Source organism: Drosophila elegans, unplaced genomic scaffold, assembly GCF_018152505.1.
Source record: "Drosophila elegans isolate 14027-0461.03 unplaced genomic scaffold, ASM1815250v1 contig_149, whole genome shotgun sequence".
NCBI lineage: Eukaryota > Metazoa > Arthropoda > Insecta > Diptera > Drosophilidae > Drosophila > Drosophila elegans.
Window position 1 is genome coordinate 15,872,729 of NW_024545513.1, and position 23,841 is coordinate 15,896,569.

The window sequence follows — 23,841 nt, forward strand, 5'->3', positions numbered from 1 at the left end:
CACAATGGCAGCCAGCGAGGGATCCGCGCGAATTCAGTTCAAGGCGCTGAAGGGATTTCCGGCCAACACCGCTGACAAACTGGAGACACAGGCCTTCCTCGCCGCCTCCAAGGAGATAGTGACCGTCATAGGTGATAACGCACTCCACCAATCGATTTGCCAGCGTATGCTTACTTACTTTTTTCACATTTTTCAGAGACCTTCGGCAAACTCTTTACGCCCGTGATCAACGACATGAACGGAAACATAAACGTAAGATCTATAATTTTAAGCTATTAAAGGTATCTAGATTTGTTGGGATCAAGATTAATAGATAATCTGAAAACTATGATTAATTAAGAACATTTTTTAACTCTCAGGGAGTACAACATATAGAACATAAATGCATTTGTCTTCATAAAAAGTACAACTCTTATTATCAAAATAATTTGTGATTTAAACTTCCATAATATTTGTACTATTTGGTTGATCCTTGATCTCAAAAATGATTTATTTACCTTAGAACACTTGTTCTAATGAGATCTTAAAATTAGCAAATTATTTGTTTATTGTAATAATTTTGACTGATTGCATTTAAAAAATATTTACGATCCAAAAAAGTTATATATTTTTATTATGGAAAATAGGGGCTTAAAAGGAAACTTTATGCAGTTTGGTATTATAGTGTATATTTTAATATATGAATATATATTAAAGTATATATATGTTTATTTTACCTTCTTCCTTATTGCACCTTAGTTACCTAAATTTAAATTTTGATTTTCATATTAAAATGTTGCTCACTTTACCAGTGAGGTTTATTTTCTAGAGGAAATTATTACACACATTTATAAACAATGTTTTTTACTAATAAGAAAATATTTGTCTTAAAGAAATATATAAAATCAATAGTTTCATTTAATTCCAAAAAAAATGAAAATACCTAATAAAAAACAATTGTCTTTTTTTTTCGATTTAGAAACTAACGAAAGCCTATGGGTCGGATGTGTTGAAGTACCAATATCTGGATGACCTGATTGTGCTGAACGTGAACGTGGACAACTTTGCGGCGAACGCACTGCTCTGGCTGAAACGCGGCCTCCAGCTAATTTGCGCCTTCTTCGAGAACATCTACAACGATGCGCAGGCCAAGGAGGCACTCAAGCAGCACCTGCAGGACGCCTACGAGCGCACCTTGAAGCCCTACCATGGCTTCATTGTCCAGAGTACAATCAAGGTGGGTGTGGATGGCTGCTCCTCCGTCTCCATGTCATTACCATATCCCATATCCCATTCCCATTATTATGATTATTCCAGATCATCTACAGCTGGGTGCCCACTCGGAGCCAACTACTCGGCCAGGGAGCCGCCCAGGAGGAGAACATGGAGGTGCTGGCCAGCTTTCTGCCCACAATGCGTGCCCATTTGGACGCAATCGATGCCCTGCTTAAGGCGCACAACCTGGACGATGCCAAGAAGGTGTGATTGACGATTGTGATTGTGATCGGAGATTGTGATCGGCGGAAGATCATTCGTTCATTAGCTTAGCTTAGCTTCAATAGCTTATCCTACTTTATTATTATTTATGTATGCCAATGTCCAAGTAAACCTCAGAGCCTTAATCTACGCCTGCTGTCGCTTCTTCACTTCACTACTCGGGCGGATAGCTGCTGCTCCTCGTCCAGTTCCTCCTGTTCCTCCAGGGACATGGGCATCTTCTTCCTCGAACCCGGCTTACAGATCACAAAGTGCACCAGGCATGCGACTACCTCGAGGGCAATCATCGCCAGCACGGCATTTGTGACAATGCCAAGCCATAGACTTCGTCCGGCGGAAGACAGACGGAGGAATGCCATCGAGGGCAGCAGGATGCAGGGCGTCACCGTGAGCAGGAGCCACATGGCGGTGGCGCCGGAGCACAGATTGATGGAGTAGCCGGCCCACAAGCGCACGGATTCGGCGGACACGGCCAGGATGTAGGCTGCCAGCATGGACAGGCCCTCCAAGTTGCACAAGTGACTGAACTACGGGGTCAATGGCGGATACAGTTAGAGTTTGACTTTGGGGCACAGTGATGGTGGGTAGACTCACGCGGATGAGCATGTGGAGCAAGTGGCTCAGGGCCCAAGCCATAGACACATACGTGTTGGCCTGGAGGAGCATCTGGAGCACCAGGTTGGCCCGATGTGGCGACACTGAGAACGCCATCCCAAACAGGATTTCCGTTTCTCCCAAATCCGCCTGGCTATAAGGTAGATAATTCTGTTGTATTTTTTTCGTCGGTCGTCCTGGCAACGCAATCAGCTGGAATTCACAAGGACATTCTGCCGGCTGCCGGACTAAAAGCTGGCTGCTCTCACACTCGAAAAGGTCCTTGAGATTCGAATATCACTATCCCCACAAACTAACATAAAATGGAAGTTTTTGACATATATTCTCGACTTTGTCTTAGTTATTTTTGACTTTTTTTTAAAGCATTTAAAATAACTAGATTGAAATTCTTGAAAATTATATTATTCCTCGATAATTATAGAAATCTCACTCTTTTACCAAGCTCAATAACTATAACACATTTCATAATACGAGTACATATTCTACAAAGCTTTGAGAACTTTGAATTATTCGCGATCAAAACTAAAAAAAAGAAAAAAAAAAAAAATTTTGTAAACGAATTTCTTGTTTATCAATATTACTTATACATTATGAACTGAATGGCATTTTTAAAGGATAAAGTATTTCAATATTTGTGTTTTTGCTATCAAAATTGAAAAACAAAAAGTATTTAAAAATTAGAAACACAATCGAATATCTATTTTTAATATAAGGCCCAAAAATGCTTTTAAAAAGAATCTTTAGGTGAAAAGTACTTACAGTAGGCAAAAAAAGTTTATGTACACTTTGCACTGAAACCTTTTATAAAACGTTCGTAAACTTTTTGGCCCACTGTAAATGTTGGTTGTCTGCAATCGAAATTAGAAACAGAAAACATTAGCCATTAGCCATTCCGCGATCGAATAATAGTAATAAATTAATAAAATCGATTTATAGCAGATAAATTTTATCCATAAAGCAATGCCCTAAATCGGATTAATGAAGCGTCGTTTATAGGAAAAGTATTTAAATACTTGTAAAGCCTATAATCTTTTTGTTGTGATATTTCTTTGGATAAAAGATTTAAGAAGAGTTCGCTAACTCGAAATAGAGATTAACAGCGTATCAATTGCCAAAACAACCATGACATCGACCATTAAAAGGTGGCGAAACGAACGAAAGCGAAACTGGAGGCTGATTGAAAATGAGACTGAAAATGAGTCTGAACCATGAAGGGTCAGGGAGTGCTCGTGCGGTGGCTTGGTCTGCTGGCCATGCTCCTGGCCACCGGCATCCGGCAGTTGTCAACGGGCATCAGCCCCAACGAGCGCCGTTTCCAGTGCCTGCAGTCGCGGTTAGTCGGCCAGACCAACTGCTCGCCCTGCGCCGAGCTGTACATCTTCAATCGGAGCTCGGGCCACCGGCGATGCGAGCACATCAACGGGCGGTGCTACCCGCAGCGCACTGTCTTTGCCACCGCCCGCATGTGCGAGATCATCTGCCAGCCGTACATCCAGCGGGCCACGCTCCACGAGAAGACCACACCGGTGCCAGCGATCGAGCAGCCCTACTTCGACAGCGACGAGGAGGAATTCCACTGAGATTTCAACAAGAATAAGCTTCATTTAATTCACTTGGGAATGATGGGAGTGATTGGGCATCATTGGGCATCATTGGGCCTGGTTGTGGGCACATGGCAATTGGTGCAGTAATACTGTGCTACGGTGGAGATTCCGATTCAGTGGGGCACACTGCCGTTGACGGCACCCTCCAAGGCGGTAACTGCAAGACAAAGTTAATAAGGTTAATAAGGGCCACCATGAGGAACGAACGATTTACTTACGAAATCCGTGATCCTGCTTGTAGACCAGATCGGTGAGAATCGCGGCCATGGTCTGATGGCACCGGATGTACGTCGTCTCGATCTCCACCACGTGGTTGAGGGTCGGGTAAGCAGCATTGCTGCCCTCCGCCTCGCTGTCCGTCTCGCCGCTTGAATCCAAGCTCAGGGCATCGTTGTCGCCCAGATGGTAGGCACAGCTGGTCCACTCCAAGTCCAGCACAAAGATCAGATTGAAGAGCTGCTCGAGGGTGCCGCGAAAGGTGGCAAACTCCCCGGTCAGCAGGCAGTGGGTCATCAGCAACGACATGTACTCGTCGTGCAGGTCGCTCAACTGTCGAATATTCTTGCACAGACCAATACGCAGCTCAAACTGCTGCTCCACGGCCTGCATAATGTGGGTGTGCAGGCTGCCAATGAGGTAGATCAGCCAGAAGCGCAGGATCTCCAGGCGGCGGATCATCAAACCGATCAGATCCAGGGGAGCGTATGGCCTTCGGCCGGGACGTCGCAGGAACGTGAGATTCTCCAGCTTCCAGGCGGCCCACTTCACCTTCAGCATTAGCCGCCACACGGCATTGTAGTGCTGCATGTGCCGCTCGCTGAGGATGCGCTGCAGGGCCACCGGCATGTCGTACACCAGTTTGAGGGCCTCCACACCCTCGTAGAATTTGTCCGTGTCGCTGCCGATCCTGGATATCACCTTTATGCGTAGTTTCTCAGCCATCTGTGGGTAGTTTGGTCGCAGCGACTCCAACAGTCCCGCATCGAGCACTGAGCGCCGGGCCCAGCGGGCACCGCTCTCGATTCGCGTGAAGAGCGTATTGTAGTAGGACTGCTGCAGGTAGTATGCCTCCAGGAGCATCGTGTGCCGCAAGAAGCGAACCGTTTCGCCCAGCTGCAGCTCCACGCGATACGCCCGCATGGCGTACTCATTGGCCAGGCACTGTCGACGGCGCAGGATCGTGCGCAGCGCCTCCGGCAGCTCGTCCCGCAGCGCCATCCATGTGGTGCGCTCCAGGCGCCTCATAATGGCCACAAACTCAATCGGTTGCTTGCTCTCACGCTGACGCCGGCGCTCCAACAGACGCTCCTGCGCCGGTCGTGTTAGTATGGCCCGCAGATCAGCGTTCTGAATGTTTTCATGGGCATTCTGCACCAACAGCTCGTCGGCCGCCTCACCCAGATCCTCCGTCTCTTGAGATCCTCCTCCTGCTCCTGCATCCTCGTCATCCGTTGGCAGGGCGCCACAATACACCTCGATTTGGGTGAAGAGCTGGGCGGCCAGCTCGTCGAACAGTGAGAGCGACTGTCTCTCGTAGCTGGTGGCCAGCATCTCGCCCAGCAGATTCACATTGGCCAGCAGGTCCTGCGTGTCGGCCGACTCCAGGGCATGCTCCAGCAGTAGCTGGTAGAAGGGGCAGGACTGCAGTTCCCGGAAGATCTTCACGGCCTGGACACCTTCATCGGGATGCACACAACGCTTGCGCACATGGCGGCCACGCTGTTCCGTGTCGCCGTCCTCCTTGTCCACCCTGCAAATGCAAATGCATAAATAGATTTAGGGAGCAGAAGAAGGCTGAAGAAATCAGACCAGCGCACCTCTCCAGGATGAACTCGTTGCGACGATCCTCCAGCGTGGCGCGACGCCACCAGGAATCGATGATGCTGCAGTAGCGCTTGAGCGAGATCAGCAGCAGAGCAGTGGCCAGTTTCTGGTGCGGCACCTGCATGCCTGTGTGCCTGGCGAGTCGGGACAGCAGATAGGCGCTGCGCAAATGTGGCGGTCCCTGCTCCAGGATGACGTTTTCGGCCAGATTGCGAAACAAGCGCAGCTGCCGAAAGTGTTTCCTGAACCGAAACACAAAGTTCAGCAGCGTCCCAGTTTCGGGATCATCGTAGACAATGTTCTCGAAGTCGACGAGCAACTGGCAAATCGGACGGACCAGATCCCTTAAGCAATAGGCAAAGCATTCCAACGTACCCGTACTGCTGTCATCGAAGTGCAAGGTGTGGGCAGCGATGATGCGTCGCAGGTGCATCATGTCCTCCAGTGCTGGGACCACATTGATTTGCAGGAACTGTTGCATTGTGTGCTGGACAGGAATAGGCAGGCATGAGTATGGAAATGGAAATGTGTTTAAGGCCCCAAGAGGCGGTCTAAATCCACTTTCTCACCGCTGTCACGGTGCAGATGCTGACATTCGAGCGGGCATTGATGCGTCGCGTCTGCTCGTTGAAGTCGAAGAAGCAGCAACTGGCCGGCGCCACGAACATCAACAGGATCTCCCGCATCAGACACGGCTCCGTGGTGGTGCTGGGCAGCGGTCGTTCGACCAGCCCACGTGTCCGGCGGTCGCGGTTCACCACCTGGGCATGGCTCACGGCAAAATTGGCCAACGGGTCGGCGTCCGGTGGCAGAACGTTCACCTCGATGTCGCGTCGCCACCAATGGGCATGAATTGTGCGCGGCAGCACGTCCGTGTCCCGCTCACTCACTTCGTATTCGGTGGCTGCCGCCGGCGGCTGCAGCGCCGCCAGCTGCGGCAGCCTGCTCACTCGCAGATGCGCACTCGGATTGCCCAGGGCCAGCAGATGGGGCAGGGTGATGCGGAAGCAGGGCCGCCGAATGCCATGCTCGGCGGAAACGGACGGCAGATAGCTGGCGCAGCCATTCGCACTCGGAACGGCCACCTGCATGGCATGCTCATACAGACTGGCCATGTGGGGCAGCTCCAACGAGGTGCCCACATTCTCGCCCGGCCGCAAGGTCGACGTTGTGCCCTGATCCGAGTCATCCGACCAGTCCTTTTGGGAAGAAACGAAGGAAGAGGAGCATGTCATTATCACACACACACACATTTCTCAAAAGAAGTTTAAGTAACTTAATTAGCAAATTAGCTATGCTGACAAGCTTCTAAAGGCTTCAGCTACATACTACTTCTTGTAACTAAAAGTACTTCTGAACTAATAACAATATAAAAACCTGCCTTGTTAAGCTAACTATAAACAAATTATCCAAATAAATACTTCTGTGTTGTAAGAAATAAAATTATCAACTATAAACTACTTTGTGAAATTAAATTTAAACTAAAGGTTACAATTTGTTGGTCATCTCAGGCTGATTTTGAAAAGTTATGCTAACCGTAAGCAAGTTATCAACTGTTTTAGGAATAAGAAGGCTACTAGAGTGACTACTCAGGTGCTCACACTCAAACTGTCCGAGCTGTCCTGCTCCGTGGGTTCCAGGAAGTCCTCGCTGAACAGGGCCGCCCAGTCCACCTCCGTTTCGGCGGCATTTGGCGGCTGCTGGTGGGCGGCGGCGGCAGCAGCGGCCTTCTGCTCCTGCACCTGCCGCTCGGACTCCTCGATGGCGGCGAACAGGGACAGCCGGAATTCCTTCATCAGCTCCCGGTGGCGCCGGATGTTCTGCACGGGCACGTTGGTCATGCTGAGCAGGAAATTGAGCAGCGACTCCTCAGCGTCCGGCTGGCCGGGATCTTCCAGCTGTTCGGGCAGCGCCAACAGCTTGGTGGCCAGCTCCCTGACGGCAGCGCCGGCAGTGTTCGGTTTTACCTGGAATCGCCTCACCAGACTGTCCAGGGTGCGGCCCGCATCGCTGCAGATGGTGCTCCAATGGCGGTACTTGCGGATCAGCTGCCAGGCCCGCTGCTCGTTCCGGCGCAGATCCACTTCGCTGGCCTGCGTTTGAGATCCACGGATAAATGGGATTGGAAAAATGGCTGCTTTTTGGTACCCGCCACCTACCTTCCTTCCCGACAGCTTCCTGACCAGTTTGTTCATATTGTCGGCTATGGCGGCGTTGCGCTCCGCTTCGGTCTTGCCGGCGGCTGAAGACCACTTGCTCCTACCCGCGGGAGGCGACATTTTACACTTAGCCGCCTAATTGCGCCACGGGATCACTGGTTTTACCGCAATTTTAAATTTCGTTGCGAGCGACAAGGAACGCTCATCGGTATTCTATCGGTGCTGTTATCGATAGTGCCTGAACCAACGGTTCATTTGGGAGCTAGTTCTAGCTATTAACAGTTATGGCCTTATGGCAACACATTGACGATTTCATTCATTGACGCACAGAAAGAGACAACAATATATGTATGTGGATTGCTTGAGATATGCTTGCTTTGCTAGTTGACGTTTAATTTAAACATTATTGTTTGATATTTTTTAAAGCTTAAAAATATTTTTTACATATTTCATCTTTTGACTTCTAACTTAGCCACTGCTTAATTTAAACCTTTAAATGCTTAACAATATTTATTGGACATTATTACATTTTTCGGTCTCCAAGTTAACAGTGTTTTAATGTACTTTTGAAACTGATGTGGGTTGTACCGAGCTGAAAATGCAATGTCATAAGGCCATTAACAATCAAAGCTTTCATCGATAGGTATATATCGAAAAGAAAATGTAAACAAATGTATTTGTTATCGACTTGCTATCATTCAAATTGAATTTCTGGAAGGGATCATGGCCACCACCGGCGTGCTTCATCCCACCTATGTGATCCTCGGCTCCGGCGGCCACACGGCCGAGATGTGCCGACTGACCCAGGCGCTGCTGCAGCAGGCGGACATCCAGCAGGCGAAGAAGTACCATCCCATTCGCCTGATCCTGGCCAGCAGTGACTCCACCTCGGAGCAACAGTTCAGGCAGGCCCTGCCGCAGGCATCCCGATCGGTGGCATCGGAGCGGGTGCCGCGCAGCCGCAGCGTGGGCCAGTCCTGGCTGAGCAGCATCTTCACCACCCTGTGGGCGCTTCTCTGGAGCTGCTACCTGGTGTGGCGAGATCGCCCCCAACTGATTCTCTGCAATGGACCCGGCACCTGTGTGCCCTTCTGCTACGCAGCCTACTTGTGGCGCCTCCTCGGACGCCTGCCCTCGCACTCCAGGATCGTCTTTTTGGAGAGCTTTTGTCGCGTGGAGACGCTCTCGCTGAGCGGACGCCTGCTCCTGCCGCTGGCGGATCTCTTTGTGGTTCACTGGCCGGCACTGGCCACGCGTTACGCTGATAAAAAGAACTTGCGATATTACGGCCGCATCTTGTAACATAATTTGTATTCACAGAGGATTAACAAACGAAAATGTAATTGGTACTTAAACGGTACACAAAAAATAGATATATGTATAACGTATACGTAGATGGCTTCACGAAATGGAGGTGAGATTGAGGTTGACAGCCTAGCGCTTATTGGCCTGGCAAACGGAGCGGTGCACCTTCATCTGGTGGCCCATCAGCTCCTGGCCGCACTTTGGGCAGAAGACGGTCTGTTTGAACAAGCTGCGCTGGCGGCGCTGGCGCGGAGTTAGATCATCCTCGCTGGACAGCACGGTGGCCGATTCGCTGGAGGAGCTGAGATTTAGCTCGTCAATCTCCGTGTTGGTGTAGCCGGCATCGCGCAGAATCTGCTTTGCCTCAGCGCGCTTCGACTTTGGCTTTGGCTTTGGCTGGGAGCGACGGGAAGTGGAGGGCTTCGAGGTGGATGAAGCGGTGGCACTTGGCTGGCTCCATTTCGCCTTAAACTCCACGCGCACCGTGATGCTGCAGCCCTCGAAGTGATTGGCCAGCTGCGTACGCTTCATCTTCTCAAAGCAAATGGGACAGGAGACGATGTCGTTGTCCACATTGCTGGAGTAGTTCGAGCAACTGGGCAGCACGGAGTTCTCGCGCTGGAACTCCTCCAGCAGCGTGTCCTCCCCGAAGAGATCGTCGATGATTGACTGATCGGCCAGTTCGGTGGCCGCCGTGAGACTGGCATCGCTGGCCGCCGCCGCCGCCTCACCATCGTCGTATTCGTCATCGATGAAGAGAATATCGTCCTCGGAATAGGATGATTCGTCCTCCATCACCTCACGCTTGATGATCTGGGTGCGCTCAAGACTGCTCATGGTGTGTCTAGCGCCTGGCTTCCTGGCAGCCTCCTTCGCCGGCTGCTGCTCCTCATCGCTATCGCTGTCGTCCAGATCAATCACGGGCATTTCCACATTTTTGATCATCACATCATCGTCGTAGGACTCCCAGCTGACTATATCGCTATCACTGGACGCACGGCGTCGCTTTCTGGCTGCATCTGCATCTACATTTGCAACTGCATCTGGATTTGCATCTGCATCTGCTTTGGATTTCTGAGTGGAACTGACCTGACCAAACCGCTGCAGACGCATATTGCGCAGTTGAGTGGGATTGAGACTGTCAGTGCCGGTAATATCGATGACCACTCCGGAGCTGGATCTGCCGACGCTGTAGCCCTGTCCGCTCATCTCAGGCTGGTGTGCTCCTGCGGGCTGGTCATCGCCTTCGCCACTGCTGCTGTTGAGATCGCCGAAGCTCACAATGTTCGTGCCTGTTCGCGGCTTGGCTGCAGCTGGCGGCTTGGGGATGACAAAGGGATCGGTGGAGAGTCCCGGATATGAAGTCGGTGGCACGGCGGCCACCAGATTGCCCAGCAAAGCAGCCTCAGTGGCTGGCTTCTTGGCCGCCGGCTTGCCCAGCCAGTTGCGTATGTCATCTTTGGGTGCAGCCACTGGCGGCGGTGGAATAGCCTTCTTCGCCCTCGGCTTGGCCTCCAATTTGGGGGGCTTGGCCGGCTTGGATGGCTCACCCACCTTCATGAAGGTGCCGCCACACTCGCGCGTGTGCTTCTCCCACCACTGGTCACTGGGTCCGGGTGGCCGATTGGCGGTGCGCTTCACATAACCCTGGAAGGGCGTGCGCTCCTGGCAAATGCCAGTGCATCGCCAGATGTGGGTGCGATAGGCGGCCACCTCGTCGTGGAATGTGTGATAAACGGAGATGTTCGTGCCCGCCACCTTGTTTATAGTCTCCATCATGCGCTTGAAATTGGGCCCATGTCCTCCGTTGCCCTCGCGAATGTTGAGGATAAAGCAGTAAGCGTGGATCATCTCGTGCTGGAATTAAAGGCAAATGGTTCTAAATTAAATAATAAAGGACAACAAATCGAATTTTATGTCGTTTACTAAACATATATGGGAATAAATGGTTAATATACCCGATGATATACCATAGCCTAGCAATCTATAAGTGCTTACCAAGAGCGTCTCGACGAGATCCTTGCGCGGACGCAGCTTGAGCAGCGGCTCGCTCAGCCGGATGGTCACCTCCTTGGCGAATCGATTGCCCCGCTGATAGCAGATGCCTGCGCACGAGTACATTCGCTTGCTCCACTCGAGGGCCACGGCGCCCAGACGCTTCTGGAAGAACTTCTCGTCGAAGCGCACGAACATGGAGAAGATGTCAGGAGTGGGATCGACCAGCTCCCACTGCGGATGCACCAGGTTCACCGTCTGGTTGAGATATTCATCATGGCTGGCCTGAATGGCGCGCACTGGCGGTTGCGGCTTTCCCTTTCCAGTATTTGCTGTATTTCCGTTGCTCATTGTGTTCTGTTTGATATTGGAAATTGTGACAGGGGTCTAAGTTGAATGGCAAAAGGGAATTTCTGAACACTTACAGTTTTAGCCTGCTTTGAGGGGTAGACGAACTGGAGACTAATGTCGAAGTCGCTGGCCAGACCTTCCTCTTCGCGCTCGTTCTCCGAATCGAGTAGAGCCTGCAGCTTGAGGGCCATCTGATAGTCCGAGTCCTGCACAACCTGCGATTAGGATAACCCAGTTTTTTTTTTGGAGAAACATTCTAACTACGTACTTTGTTCTCGCCACTGAGGGCTGAGCTATTTGGCCCTGGCTCAGAGTTCAGCTGCTCCTGCAGCATCAGGGCGAGCTGATAGTCATCCCCCTGCGACATGATTGCTACTGGGTCAAGCACGTCCAGAAGTATTGGCTCCCAAGGACGAGAGCTGATCAAAATAGTTAAATTAACAACAAAATTTCTTTAGAGTTCGCGCTTTTCGGTGCTAGTGTGACCAACCTTTTTAGAGTGCAAAATACAGATATCGATATTTCGGTCTATCGTGTCGTTTCAATAGGTTGATGAATACGGTATACCCTAAATGACTTACGGTATTCCAACCACTTAATTGCTGAACAATTTAATATGATACAGAAATGTTCAGCAATTGAGTTTACTACCCAAAATTGTCGATATTGAATTATCAAATTATTTCATCGCATTTATTAATATGTTTTTTCCTCGTAAATTACGTTATAGAACTAAGCTAATTTGATTTTATAGCTATTAGCGCGTGATGCGATGCTGATATATTACAGAGTTGCCATGGCTTTGTAATGAAAAAGGCTAAGGTTGTCCAAAAGTTAACGATTCAGTCGTTTGAGTAATACCCAAATTATAAAATTACACTGGTTTTTTAATAATAAAATATAGTCTAAATGACCACTTTTTGAAAACAGATTGTGTGTTTCCCTAACGATTGGAACAGAAATTCAGCGATTCAGCAATTTACTTACTTAGAAAATAACCAAAACTTTATTTTTCCGGTAGTAAACTGGACTCTACGAGCCAAAGCCGCATATTGGTATATTCGAGGGATTTTTTAATTTAATACTTATTTATAACACCCCTCATAAATTATATCAAATGTGCTTTTCTTATTTTAAAGCCATCAATGCCCACGTGCAAATATCGCATAAAGTCCATCTCTAGATGCAGCGCTTTTTTTTGAATTCTTAGAATTGCATTTACTCTGCACATGCGCAACATTTTCGGGAATTTGGCTTACACAGCCTTTATTCAGTTCACACAGCCCTCGCTGGTTTTTAGGATGGGGAAAAACGTCTTAAAACCCAAAATTCACCAATGTTTGTACTCATTTTTTAAATCTAAAAGGGTTTTAGGGAGGGGAGAAGAATGAAGTCACATCGATATCGGGTTATCCTACGTATCGATGCTGCAAGTGGGTAACGCGCTCATCAAGCTCTCATCACTTGTCGTTCTCCTTTTTGTTTCCGCATCCGGAAAAGTCGGCCCGTTGCCGCGAACTGAACTGGATTTAATTAAATTATATTGAAGTTAAGTGAAGTGAAGTTAAGAAAGTGATTTATCAGCAATGAAGTATATTAGCAAGCGCCAAAGAAAACGACAGGGCTTGCCGAATGCTGAAATTCATCAAGGCAGCGACGCAAATGGCCAGAAGAAAAAAATCAAGTGGCTACCAAAGAAAGCCAAAATAAAGCGAAGCCACAAGAACCCGGCAAAATTTGTAAGTGCAGAAGAGAGGCACTGCCACGAGTTACCAACTACTAACTACTAACTAGTAACTATTAATTATTAATTACTAATTTCATTTCATTTCATTTCGTTACAATTGATCAGTTGGATAGAACGAATAAATGCAAATACCAGTCCAGTTCGTATTCGTATGCATCGGCCGGTAAGTCTCCTCCATTCTTCATTCTTCATTCCCCTCCATAAAGATCATGTGTCCGGCGTCATAAACAAAGCCCACCGTAATCCCCGTAAATATAAACAAATCGCGAAACGCACTTGGGGGGGGGGAGTACATTCTGCTGACCGTGGAAATGTGATTGCGAATGCGAATGTGAAATGCGAATGCGAATGCTAGTCAAAAAATCACAAATTCCATTGAAAAGAATTGCAAACATATCACTGGATTCTTATCCATTGGCATATTTGCAAAAATCTTCCGGCTGGGAAACTCGGAAAGCTCTGAAACTCATAAAGTTGGACTTCATCCTGGAATTTTTTTTCGGCTGGCACGTGCATTTTTTTTTTTTTTTCATCCATCTATCTCGCTCTTTTTTTTCCTGCTAGTGTTGGTAAAGAATGTTTGTGAAACGAATGTGAGAAGCAAAAGCATTTGACATTGACATAAGGACTTGAGGAAATTATTCAGATTTTTCCTTAAAAGAGTATGGAAGGTAATTCTTTTCCGATTCATAAGGTTTTTGGTTCGATCTCTCTAGCTAACTCTAATTTTTAAGTCTAAATCTTTGGTTATGGCTAATTTTGTCCTGAACATATCTACTTATTATTACTTAATTTCTTGGTTTCCAATAACTTTTGAGTTCAAAACTCGGAGACACTATAAAATAATATATTATAAAACAGGGGTTTATGGTTCCTTTAAAACTAATTTTTCTGTAACATCCTGTTTGCAAACGTTTATATTTTTGACCTATATATTTTGTAATACCATTTTCGCCACCGAAGAGCAACGCCAGCGTCCCCAGGGCCCATTGCTACCGTCACCGGATGGTTCCCAGTTCGAGGGCAGCGTGACCAGTAGCCAGGAGAGCAGTGCCACAAGCACCAGCATCAGCACCATCGGGGGCGATCTAGAGTTGGAGGGCGCGCAACGCCCCAAGGGACACTATATCCACTCCGGCCAGTCCCTAACCCTGGCCAACTTCATTGATCCGGAGCTGCTTATGCGGACAAGCGCGGGCAAGTCTTCGAAATTGCCGAGAAAGCCATTAATGGCTTTGCCCGTACCGCCAATAACATCCACATTACGGAAACCATCACCGACTCTACCACAACCCATGAAATCAGCTTTACCATCAGATGTACCAATACCCAAAGCATTGCCATCTTCGTCGTCAAAGCAATCGCCCAATTTGGCAACGGCCAGCTTCGCGGATTGGTACAAGTCCGGTCAGTGGGTCTCGTTTGTGAATGATTTCGCCGAGGATCCCGATGATATCTCATGGATCTCTAGTCAGGCAGCCATACCGCGCATATCGGTTCTATGCAACGAACCCGATTTCGGGCCACTAATGACCCCGGATAAGGGCGATGGCGTTGCGCCGCCACAATTCTGGAGGAACCCGCTTAGCCTGGGCGTATCAGGCTTGGATAAACCCGATAAGGAGCTCTTCGAGTACCTCAAACTGAAACCCATTGGCTATGAGATGCTGCTTGCACGGAAGCAGAAGCGGGCCCAGAAGTCAATCGATGAGCAGGTCATGGAGCTGGTCAAGTGGGTGGAGAGTACCCAGTATATTTGGCAAGTGATGCCCGAGAAACCAATGACCTGGTCCTTGCAGCGACAGCATCTCCAAAGACCACCGAACTGTGGCATGTACATGCCAAAGCAGCAGCAGCTGCAACGCAAACAGCAACACCGCCAGCAACATCAGCAACATCAGCAACATCAGCAACATCAGCAACATCAGCAACATCAGCAACATCAGCAGCATCAGCAGCAACAACAGAAGAGATACCAACAGCAACACAAGAAATATCAATACAAACAGCAGTACAAGGTGCCAGCCAATCTCTTCAATCTTGGCGTCCACGACAATTATGGTGCCGTTAACTTGTATCCCCAGCCAATGGTCACCTGGCCACCGTACACGCAGCAGAGGATCCCCATTTCTAACAGGGTTGGATCGGGATCGGGTTCGGGATTCCATGGCAATCAGCGCCATCAAAAGGGTTATAATATCATTAACAACTGGTGGGACAATCCCTACTACGTGAACTGCGTCGCCCAGATGGAGCCCTTCCCGGTGAACCTTCTGCCGGAGGAGCTGCAGGCAGCGCAAATGTACGCCATGCAGGCCGTACATTTCTTCGAGGTGCCGATGCCCGTGGACATGATCCACCATGGTGCCCCACCGCCTTATGTGCCCTACCATCAGGTTCAGCCGCCATTCCATCCCCCGATGGTCCCTCCGATGGGGGTGCCACCACCTGGGTTCTATCCAAAGCGCCAGGTGAGTCAGGTGATGTTTAAGTATTCAAAGCCTTGACTCAGATGTCATGCATCCCACATACCCTACCCGGAATTAAAAATGAGCTAAAAACGTAGTGGCTTAACCATCAAATATAAATACATAATTATCAGGAACGGTAAATAATTATCATATTTTTTTAAAAACTACCTCACTTGTAATGGCACTTAAAAAAAAATGTTACATTAAGATCTATACGTTTGTTCAAATAATAAATTTGTCGCTTGGTTATTACAATTTTTTTTTAATTAAATATAACCCAGACATACATATGTACATATTTATTTATTTTGTTTTTTTTTTTGAGCAAAAAAAAAAAAATCTTTTAAAATCAATATTTTTGAGTTTTATATATTGTTTATAGTTTGTCTCAAAAAGTTTTTAGTTTTATTAATTGAATCAAATACAATGATTTTCATTATACAACAGTACAAATTGAAGTTCAATTTTAATATAAAAATTACATTGATCACGATCCCTGATAAATAAATATATATATATTTGAGTAAAGTCAAAAAAAAAAAAATCAATGCAAGTTTAGTTTATATATCCTGGCAGCTATTTCAAAAATGAAATAATTTATAAAAAACGACAATTTTTTATTTCTAAGAGTAATCGTTAAAAAGCATTGAAGCTTTGTCGATTTTTCGATCGTTCGTATGTTAGCTATACGATATTGCTGTCCGATTTTTATTAAACCCAAACTATAATTTGTAGTGTATTTCGTATCCGAGTAAACCGGAAATCAAAATACCCCATGCAAGGGTATAAATAACATTGACATGATGTCCTAATCTCAATTTTGTCTTACTCCTCAGCCAGGACGAATGCCAGATGCAGGACCCCAAGGAGTATATTACTCAGGAGGAGCATGCGGCACAAGCAAGGCAAGTGCTGGTGCTACAGGTACAGGTTCAAGTAAGGCCAGTATTTTGGGTGACAGTTTTCGTAAATTAAAATGTAAAAAGGACTTTGATTACAAAATCAAATCTGGAATTCTCCTATCGATTTCTACATTTTTTAAAAAAAAAAGTCGCTGGGATGCAAAAGCCAATGCGAATGAAGACAGTGAAAGATCGTATTGGTTGTAAAAACTAGATCTGATAAATCAACATTGTATATATACATAATTATTTATAGTTTCACACGTTATTTACAAATCACACGTTCTTAGAAGTTGCATGCATTTAATTTTAAATTATATCCATAAATATATGCGATATTTAAACAATCTTTAGATTTGATTTCATTTTCAAACATGTAGATTAGGTGAAAACATTTTACCCGTATTTAAATCGTTCTCTAAAATGATTTCATCACCTTTTCTCCGCAGAAATTTGGGAACCAAAAGGCTACAGGAGCACCGCTGATGGCTAGTGGTGACAGTGGTGCCAGTGGCTCCAGTGATGACCTCCCGGACCTCGATGTCATCAATTTTAACTCTACAAACTTCCCACCGCTTCCCGTGCCTCCGAAAAAGCGCACGAATTAAACCCTGATAACTGGACACTATATTCAACATAATCATTAATTTTCCCAAAAACACTCACATTCGACGATGCACTATAAATCATCATGCACTTTTTTTTTTATTTTTAATAGGCATGAAGCAAACAACTTAACCTTCCCAGTAGCATGAATGTCACTAACTCAGAGTCTACATTCCCTTTTAATTTCATTTCGAAGAATCATCAAATGTATTCCGAAACACATCAAATAAAAATACTAATTTTTGACACTAACAATATGCCATATTTGTAGAAGGTTTTATACATGTAGTTATACATATTTATTTAGTTTTACAAATTGTTTATTTTTTATGGCTATGTTTTAATTAATTAATACTAAAAAATGTTTTTGGCATCTACCTAGTATTGATTAATTTGAGATAAAAAGAAATATGTATGTTTATAAAACATACACTTTTAATATGACAATAATACGAAACAATTTTAATACATTTTTATTTAACAATAAATAAGTAATTATTTTAGCTAGATGGAAACGAATAAATATCTTTATTAAACAATTAATAAAATAATTATTTTAATATGATTGTTGACCTTGAGTAGAGATTGTTTGAATGTTAACAAACGGAATGGAGGGAAATTTTTGACGACCATTTTCAAAGTTCAAAATACGGCCATTTTGTTTAAACACACGTTAGAGATGGCAGAACATCGATGATGTCATCGATATTTAACATAGACTTTACAACGGTTATTTCTCTTAAATGTCAGCTTCTCGTCCTTAAAATTTTTTGTAGCTGAAGACGCAACACAGTAAAAGGTACCAGCATATTTTTCTAAACAGAAAATAAAAAAAACGGTTGTCTACTTCACTGCAAGCGTTTTATCAATATAAATATTTTTATATAATTTCCTTATAATTGTAATGCGTAAGAGTATCCACATCCGTTTCTTTTTCAATCTAAAAGTTTATTAATCAGGCTGTTATAAGTACTTTATAAGAAAACTAACTATACATTTTTGTAGATACTAACACTAACTATACTATGTTAAGGGTTTTGGTCAAATAACTACCTAAAAGTATATTTGAGGTGAAAATTATGTTTAATTGATAATTTCTAATCTCATGCAGGGTCAAGGTTTTCTTTGAATGCTCGTCAGTTATAGAATTTAAAAAACATTGTTAGGATAACGTTGATTTCTTAAATTTCTTTTCGGAAATCCAAGTTCTCAACCAGCGAAGTCCTCAACCAGCAAAGTCCTCAGCCACCCGACCAATCGATGTTGAAGTCGATATCGATGCTTTTCCACCTCTATCAATTGATTACTTTTATTTTGACGCACTGGGGCTAAAAAACATTTTTCGGCGTAAAACAATGGAGGCCCTGGTGAATTACAGCAGCGAGGACGACCAGGACGATGCTGGATACCAAATCCGGGTAAATATAGCCACGCCGCAAGGCCGGGAGCAGCTGAAAAATGAAACAAAATGGAACTCAACGTCAGAGCGCATTTTGTGTACACATTCGATCATTTTTTTTTGCTTCCTCTTCATTTTGCCCTTGTTGTGTGTGTGTGTGTGTGTGTGTGCAAGGCGTTGAAATAGAGATAACTTATCCCGATCCGATCCCACCACCCCACAAAAAATACAACCCGTTCCCCTAATCTTCATTCTAATTTAGTTTAAGTATCCTAGTGCTTTAGTAAAATAATGCGAATTTGCTGTTTCTGAATAGTTGCAAAATTCCCCTAGGCACCACAACAACAACAACATTTGCAGTCGCATCCGCATGCAAAATCAGCAGCAACAACAACAACAACTAGCTTCCTAAGGCAGAGATACAACAACAATAACAACAATGGAAGTAGCGACGGCGACGTTGACATCGCCGCCGGCAGAGACAGTCGCAGCGGCAGCGGCAACAACACCAGTCCGCGGGAAAAGCAGAAGGAGAAGGATAAGGAGAAAAGGCGACGCCATCACACTCCTCCTCTGCCGACGTCGCAGCAGCAGAATCACAGGATTGATGAGGTAAAGAATTGCCGTTGCACCAATCGATAAATTCTCCACATAAATTTCTACTCTATACTATGTACAATACGTGTGTATGTGTCTGGGTTGGAGCGGATGCGGATGCGGATGTGAACCTTCCATGTGCCATTTTCATCCACTGACAGTGGCAGGCAGCATAATAGCACACCACTCCGCATTAAATCAATAACGCAGCCTTGTGCTCAATTTCTCTGGTCAAGGAATTGTTCTAAAGCTCCTATTGAATTGAGGACATGCATTGTTTTATAGGTTTACAAAATAACAAAGCAAAGAAATGCCTAAAATTAGAAAATGTATAACATTATCGCTTTAATCAAATCTTATAATTCACATATAATCTATAGCTTCATTCATTGTTTTTTATTTTAGTCAGATAGTTAACATTTACATTTAGAATTTATTAGAAATGTTTAAAATTATGTAAATTAAATTACCGATTTGATTTAATTGATTTTAATAAAATCATACTAAATACTTTTATTTACACATTTATTTAGAAAAATTAATTAGATGCAAATAAAAAAAATAGAACATTTTTATTATAGGCTTCAGTGCTATTATTTTGTCAACAACTGCATCCTCATGAAAGTTTTTATACCTATGTGTATCGATCTGCACGATCAGCTACATGCGCTCCAACCCCCCAAAAAAAATGTGTAAATTTAGCCACTGCCAGCTTGTTATGAACCAAAAAAAAAAAAAAAAAATTTCTGTTTCTGTCGGTCCGCTTGCGATTACACACTTTGTTGTTGTTTGGCCCGCTTAGTTAAGTTTTAAACTATATATGCCAATTAATATTTAAATGACTAAACTCTACCATTTTATTATCATTGTTGTTGTTACGTAAACGAAACCAAACCAAACCAAAATGAAAAACCATTATCAAAAAAAAAAAAAAGAAAAATAAAAACCTGACCTACGACCATTGACGATACCCCGATCGTAGTAATCGCTCGATTACCAATAGCCACTTCGATAATGCGACAATCGATCAGTTTTGTAGAGACAGAGACTAGGCTTGTGTGCGACTCGGTGGCTGTGGTGGTGGGTGTGTGTGTGACACACCGAAAGAAACAGAACAATTTCCAGGACACACTCACCACACACAGGCCCGCACACACGCACACACTCACTCACTGGTGGCGTGAAAGCGAGAGAGAAAGAGAGAGAGAGAGAGAGAAAGAAAGAAAGCTCGAGCCGCACGAAAGTGAGTATACCAAAAAGCGATCAAATAGAACTTAACAACTCTCTAAGCAATCTAGGATACCCTGGAAAGGACCTCCGGCCCCAACTGGTGGCCACAGCCCGCCCACATCCTCTTTCATTTCCTAGAATCTAGCATCTAGACCTAGATCCTTAGCCACCAGTATCGTTTCGTTGATACGCTCTAATATAATTCTCCTCGTTGCGTTGCTTCTTCCCGTTGCAGGACCCGCAGCCCAGTAGTCGCCACCGCCAGGAGCGGGACAAGGACAGGGAGCGGGAACGGGAACGGGAACGCGAACGAGAACGGGATCGCGAGCGCGAGCGGGACCGGGATAAGGACAAGGAAAGGGAGCGCGAGCGGGAGAGGGACAAGGATCGCGAGCGGGAGCGGGAGAAACGCGACCCAGAACGAAACCGCGACAAAGGACGCGACAAGGATCACAGCAAGGTGAGTGGGTCCACAACTCCATGATCCCGTAGTTTAAGTATCCTAAGTGCAGAAAAATCCATTTTAACTTAAATTATATATATTATGGCATTAAAGTATCCTACTTTTTATGAACCGATATAACCAACATGGCGGATGAGTAATATTTGCATTTTGTAATAACCGTTTGGAAAATTTGTAATACGAGATATGCGCGTTTTATGCATTTTCAGAAAAACTTGCTTAGTTTTATCGAATTCGAAAGTCTATATTAAATTTGTTATATCTTTGTTTCGTGAATAAACATTTGGAAGATTGAAATGGGTGTGTATGGAAATCGTTGCACATTTCTATTCTTTAAAATGATTATTTCAATTCTTGTCAAAGCAATAATTTTGTTTCCTTTGGCTACATTGAAATCTTTAAATGCAAACCGTTTAAGCAGTTTGTTATAGCAATGTATAGAATATAGAATAGGTATGCCATTGAAGGGTATTTGTTTTGGGTCTCATGGATAAGATGATGTAGTTTTTCCAGAATCTCCTGACTTGTTTCCTCATGCCACTAAAAGCTCTATATAACCTTGTTCTCTTTGCAGGGCGATCATCGCCACCATCGTACCAAAGACGGCAACAGCCACAGGGAGCGCGAAAGGGAGCGCGAGAGGGACCGGGAGCGGGAAAGGGAACGGGAAAGGGAACGGGAACGAGAGCGGGAACGGGATCGCGACAAGGACCGCGAACGCAGGCGTTCGGAAAAGGGCGCTCGCCATCACGGCGGCAAGGAACGCCACCATCATCACAACAACTCCTTGTCCTCCTCGTCAGGCGCCGCAGCGGGAGCAGCGGTCAATGCGGCAGCAGCCGGGCGTCGCTCCTATGATGACCGCAGTCGTCGTCGTCGCGGGGACTCCCGGTCCCGTTCCCGCACGCCCACAGGGACACCGCCCGCTCGTCGTCGCCACCAGTCGCGCAAGTATCGCGAACGCGACTCCAGCAGTCGCTCCAGATCTCCGAAAGAAGAGCAGCAGCCCGCCCAGCCACTTCGCGGTGGAGCAGTGACCGGTGTTCACCAGCTGCTCGGCAAATCCGGTGGCGGAGTAGTGGGAGGATCGTCGGCAACAACGACAACAACAACAACAACAGCAGCAGCAGCAGCGGTGGCTGCAGCAACCGCTTTGGCAGCCGCCAATGCAGCTGCCGCCGCAGCAGCCATGGCAGCAGCCTCATCCGGAGGAGCAGGCGGTGTCGGTGGCGGTGGCCTGCTGCCGACGCCCAACTATGCACCCAAGATACCCTCGCTGATGTCCCTGGAGCTGAGCACGCCGGCGGTGGCGGCAGCACCCGCACTAGTAGAACCCATCCAGCTGCCCAGCTACTACAATCCGGGCATCATCAATGCCAACCGCTATGCGGAGCAGCAGCAGAAACGCAAGCTGCTGTGGGGCTCCAAAAAGAGCGAGGACTCGGCGAACAAGTGGGGCAACGCCCACTTCTCGCAGGACTCCGACGGCAAGGTGGCCTCCAAGTTTATGCGTCTGATGGGCATCAAGAATGCAGTCTCGTCCGGCGATGGAGAGTCCAGTGGTGGTGGCGGCGGCGCTGGCGGCGGCGGCGGTGACCATCCGGAGGCCAGCAACGGGAGTGCAGTTGGCGAGGCTGCTGGTGGAGGTGGAAGCGGAGGAGGAGCAGCAGCAGCAGCAGCAGCAGCGGCTGCCCCCGGCGGAGTGAAAGTGCCGACGGATGTGCAGCAGCGCCAGCGCATGTTCTCCAACATGGAGCAGCAGTACGAGATGGCGCGAGCCGCCACACACACGATGCGGGGAGTGGGCCTTGGCTTCGGCTCCCAGCCGCGCACTTTCTAGAGGGGATCGGCGAAGGACTGGAGGACCCAACCAGGCTGTAAATACCATGCCACTCACTCAACTCATTAGTCATGTCAAAAAGTTCCCACTCAACCACTTTTTGTTTGTGTTGAGCAAATGTTTTATGATTTCAAATAAACGTTGCAACCGAATTTGTGAAATGGCGTAACACACCCCCCATTTTGAATTAAAAGATATGAAATAGATATAGATGTATGATATGTATTTATGTAAGTATTTAGTCTTGTATTTAAGGACAGAATGCATCCAGATTAGGTGATGCCACATCCGGCTTAGTCGTCGTCCTCCACTATTGGCACCTTGCTACGTTTATCCTTTTTCACCCGCTTCCACAGGTGGTCGCCATCTCGTTTGGTTGGACGGCAAATGTGATCGGAAACGGAAACAGAAACGGCAACGGTCGAACGATTCCTGCGTGGCTGGAAGTAGTTGGGATCTGGAACTAACATAAATCCGCTGCGCATCATAATCTCATTTTCCTGGGAGCCGGCAGGCGGCAGGACTGGTGGCAACTCATCGACGCGTGGTTGGAGCCTCATGCAGCGCATCCGGTCAATGATCTCCTGCCCCACGTTGCCAGTGTCCTTCCAGTCGGCCATGGTCACCGGGACATCCAGGTTCCTGCCGGACTTCTTGCGGAATTGAGTCATGACCTCCAGTTTGGTCTTTTCATCGCGTTCCTTGACTCTTTGCACGGCCTTTTCCTCCATTTCATTGCAGCGGGCCTTCATCTCGGAAGAATCGGCTGTCCTCTTGAACTTAGCTAGATAATCCATGGTGATTGGAATGGGGGACGTCTGGTTGTCTCGGCTGCTGGACAGAAAAGAAAAATTTAATATGAAAAGGGCACAAAGTCAACTTGACAGCTAGGACAAAATAGTCAACGGTAACATTAGTGTGTGGAAACAGACCCAAAAAATGTGCAAAAATAAGTTAGTTTTAAAAAAATAATTTTTTTTTTTTCGAAATTCAAATGAATCTAATAGCTCTGTGATAAAGGTTTTTTTATAAACAAATTAAATTATTACCTGTACTTTTAGTGCAAACAAAACTGTGGTAATAAAAATGAAACTTTATATATATATATTTAAAGATGTTTATTTGCCTTTTATAGAGAAGCATGTGGAAATTGGTTGGGCCAGCTTTAGGATACTATAGTTTTTTTCCCCCAGAAATTTTCTAAGTAATAACCAAATTGGAGTGTTGAAAGTGTATTACATGTCAATTAAAAATTTG

The 23,841-nt window shown here is 46.1% G+C and overlaps 8 protein-coding genes across 10 annotated transcripts; 5 read left to right on the forward strand and 3 right to left on the reverse strand.

The window, feature by feature from the left end:
- The first annotated feature begins 4 nt into the window (after positions 1 to 4).
- Positions 5 to 1,605, forward strand: LOC108137673 (glycolipid transfer protein). Its single transcript, XM_017259528.2, has 4 exons — positions 5 to 131; positions 197 to 252; positions 959 to 1,216; positions 1,297 to 1,605. Exons 1-4 carry the CDS (start codon positions 5 to 7, stop codon positions 1,462 to 1,464), a joined length of 609 nt encoding a protein of 202 aa, XP_017115017.1. The 3' UTR covers positions 1,465 to 1,605.
- LOC108137674 lies at positions 1,524 to 3,555 on the reverse strand. Its single transcript, XM_041708379.1, has 2 exons — positions 2,071 to 3,555; positions 1,524 to 2,003 (listed from the first exon to the last, which is right to left on the reverse strand). Exons 1-2 carry the CDS (start codon positions 2,185 to 2,187, stop codon positions 1,623 to 1,625), a joined length of 498 nt encoding a protein of 165 aa, XP_041564313.1. The 5' UTR covers positions 2,188 to 3,555; the 3' UTR covers positions 1,524 to 1,622.
- LOC108137675 lies at positions 3,300 to 3,703 on the forward strand. The gene has a single exon (XM_017259531.2). It carries the CDS (start codon positions 3,300 to 3,302, stop codon positions 3,669 to 3,671), a length of 372 nt encoding a protein of 123 aa, XP_017115020.1. The 3' UTR covers positions 3,672 to 3,703.
- On the reverse strand, positions 3,674 to 7,893 carry LOC108137671. The gene is made up of 6 exons (XM_017259526.2): positions 7,679 to 7,893; positions 7,121 to 7,612; positions 6,089 to 6,718; positions 5,513 to 6,006; positions 3,914 to 5,445; positions 3,674 to 3,852 (listed from the first exon to the last, which is right to left on the reverse strand). The coding sequence occupies exons 1-6, from the start codon at positions 7,796 to 7,798 to the stop codon at positions 3,809 to 3,811; spliced, it is 3,312 nt and encodes a 1,103-aa protein (XP_017115015.1). The 5' UTR covers positions 7,799 to 7,893; the 3' UTR covers positions 3,674 to 3,808.
- A 446-nt stretch (positions 7,894 to 8,339) lies between these two features.
- LOC108137739 (UDP-N-acetylglucosamine transferase subunit ALG14 homolog) lies at positions 8,340 to 9,066 on the forward strand. The gene has a single exon (XM_017259639.2). The coding sequence runs from the start codon at positions 8,402 to 8,404 to the stop codon at positions 8,978 to 8,980; it is 579 nt and encodes a 192-aa protein (XP_017115128.1). The 5' UTR covers positions 8,340 to 8,401; the 3' UTR covers positions 8,981 to 9,066.
- LOC108137738 lies at positions 8,973 to 11,807 on the reverse strand. 2 transcript variants are annotated; one of them, XM_017259638.2, is made up of 4 exons: positions 11,598 to 11,807; positions 11,404 to 11,535; positions 10,982 to 11,335; positions 8,973 to 10,840 (listed from the first exon to the last, which is right to left on the reverse strand). In XM_017259638.2, the coding sequence occupies exons 1-4, from the start codon at positions 11,694 to 11,696 to the stop codon at positions 9,113 to 9,115; spliced, it is 2,313 nt and encodes a 770-aa protein (XP_017115127.1). In that variant the 5' UTR covers positions 11,697 to 11,807; the 3' UTR covers positions 8,973 to 9,112. The 2 variants fall into 2 exon arrangements, with proteins under 2 accessions (XP_017115127.1, XP_017115125.1); XM_017259636.2 differs by having other exon boundaries at positions 11,404 to 11,544.
- Positions 11,808 to 12,828: 1,021 nt separating this feature from the next.
- On the forward strand, positions 12,829 to 17,040 carry LOC108137611 (YLP motif-containing protein 1-like). Of its 2 annotated transcripts, none has more exons than XM_017259385.2 (5): positions 12,829 to 13,068; positions 13,182 to 13,239; positions 14,040 to 15,547; positions 16,384 to 16,483; positions 16,899 to 17,040. In XM_017259385.2, the coding sequence occupies exons 1-5, from the start codon at positions 12,916 to 12,918 to the stop codon at positions 16,940 to 16,942; spliced, it is 1,863 nt and encodes a 620-aa protein (XP_017114874.1). In that variant the 5' UTR covers positions 12,829 to 12,915; the 3' UTR covers positions 16,943 to 17,040. The 2 variants fall into 2 exon arrangements, with proteins under 2 accessions (XP_017114874.1, XP_041565898.1); XM_041709964.1 differs by having other exon boundaries at positions 16,384 to 16,471.
- Positions 17,041 to 18,337: 1,297 nt separating this feature from the next.
- Positions 18,338 to 22,736, forward strand: LOC108137712 (arginine/serine-rich coiled-coil protein 2). The gene is made up of 4 exons (XM_017259595.2): positions 18,338 to 18,473; positions 18,788 to 19,066; positions 20,517 to 20,741; positions 21,319 to 22,736. The coding sequence occupies exons 1-4, from the start codon at positions 18,411 to 18,413 to the stop codon at positions 22,582 to 22,584; spliced, it is 1,833 nt and encodes a 610-aa protein (XP_017115084.1). The 5' UTR covers positions 18,338 to 18,410; the 3' UTR covers positions 22,585 to 22,736.
- Positions 22,737 to 23,841: the final 1,105 nt, after the last annotated feature.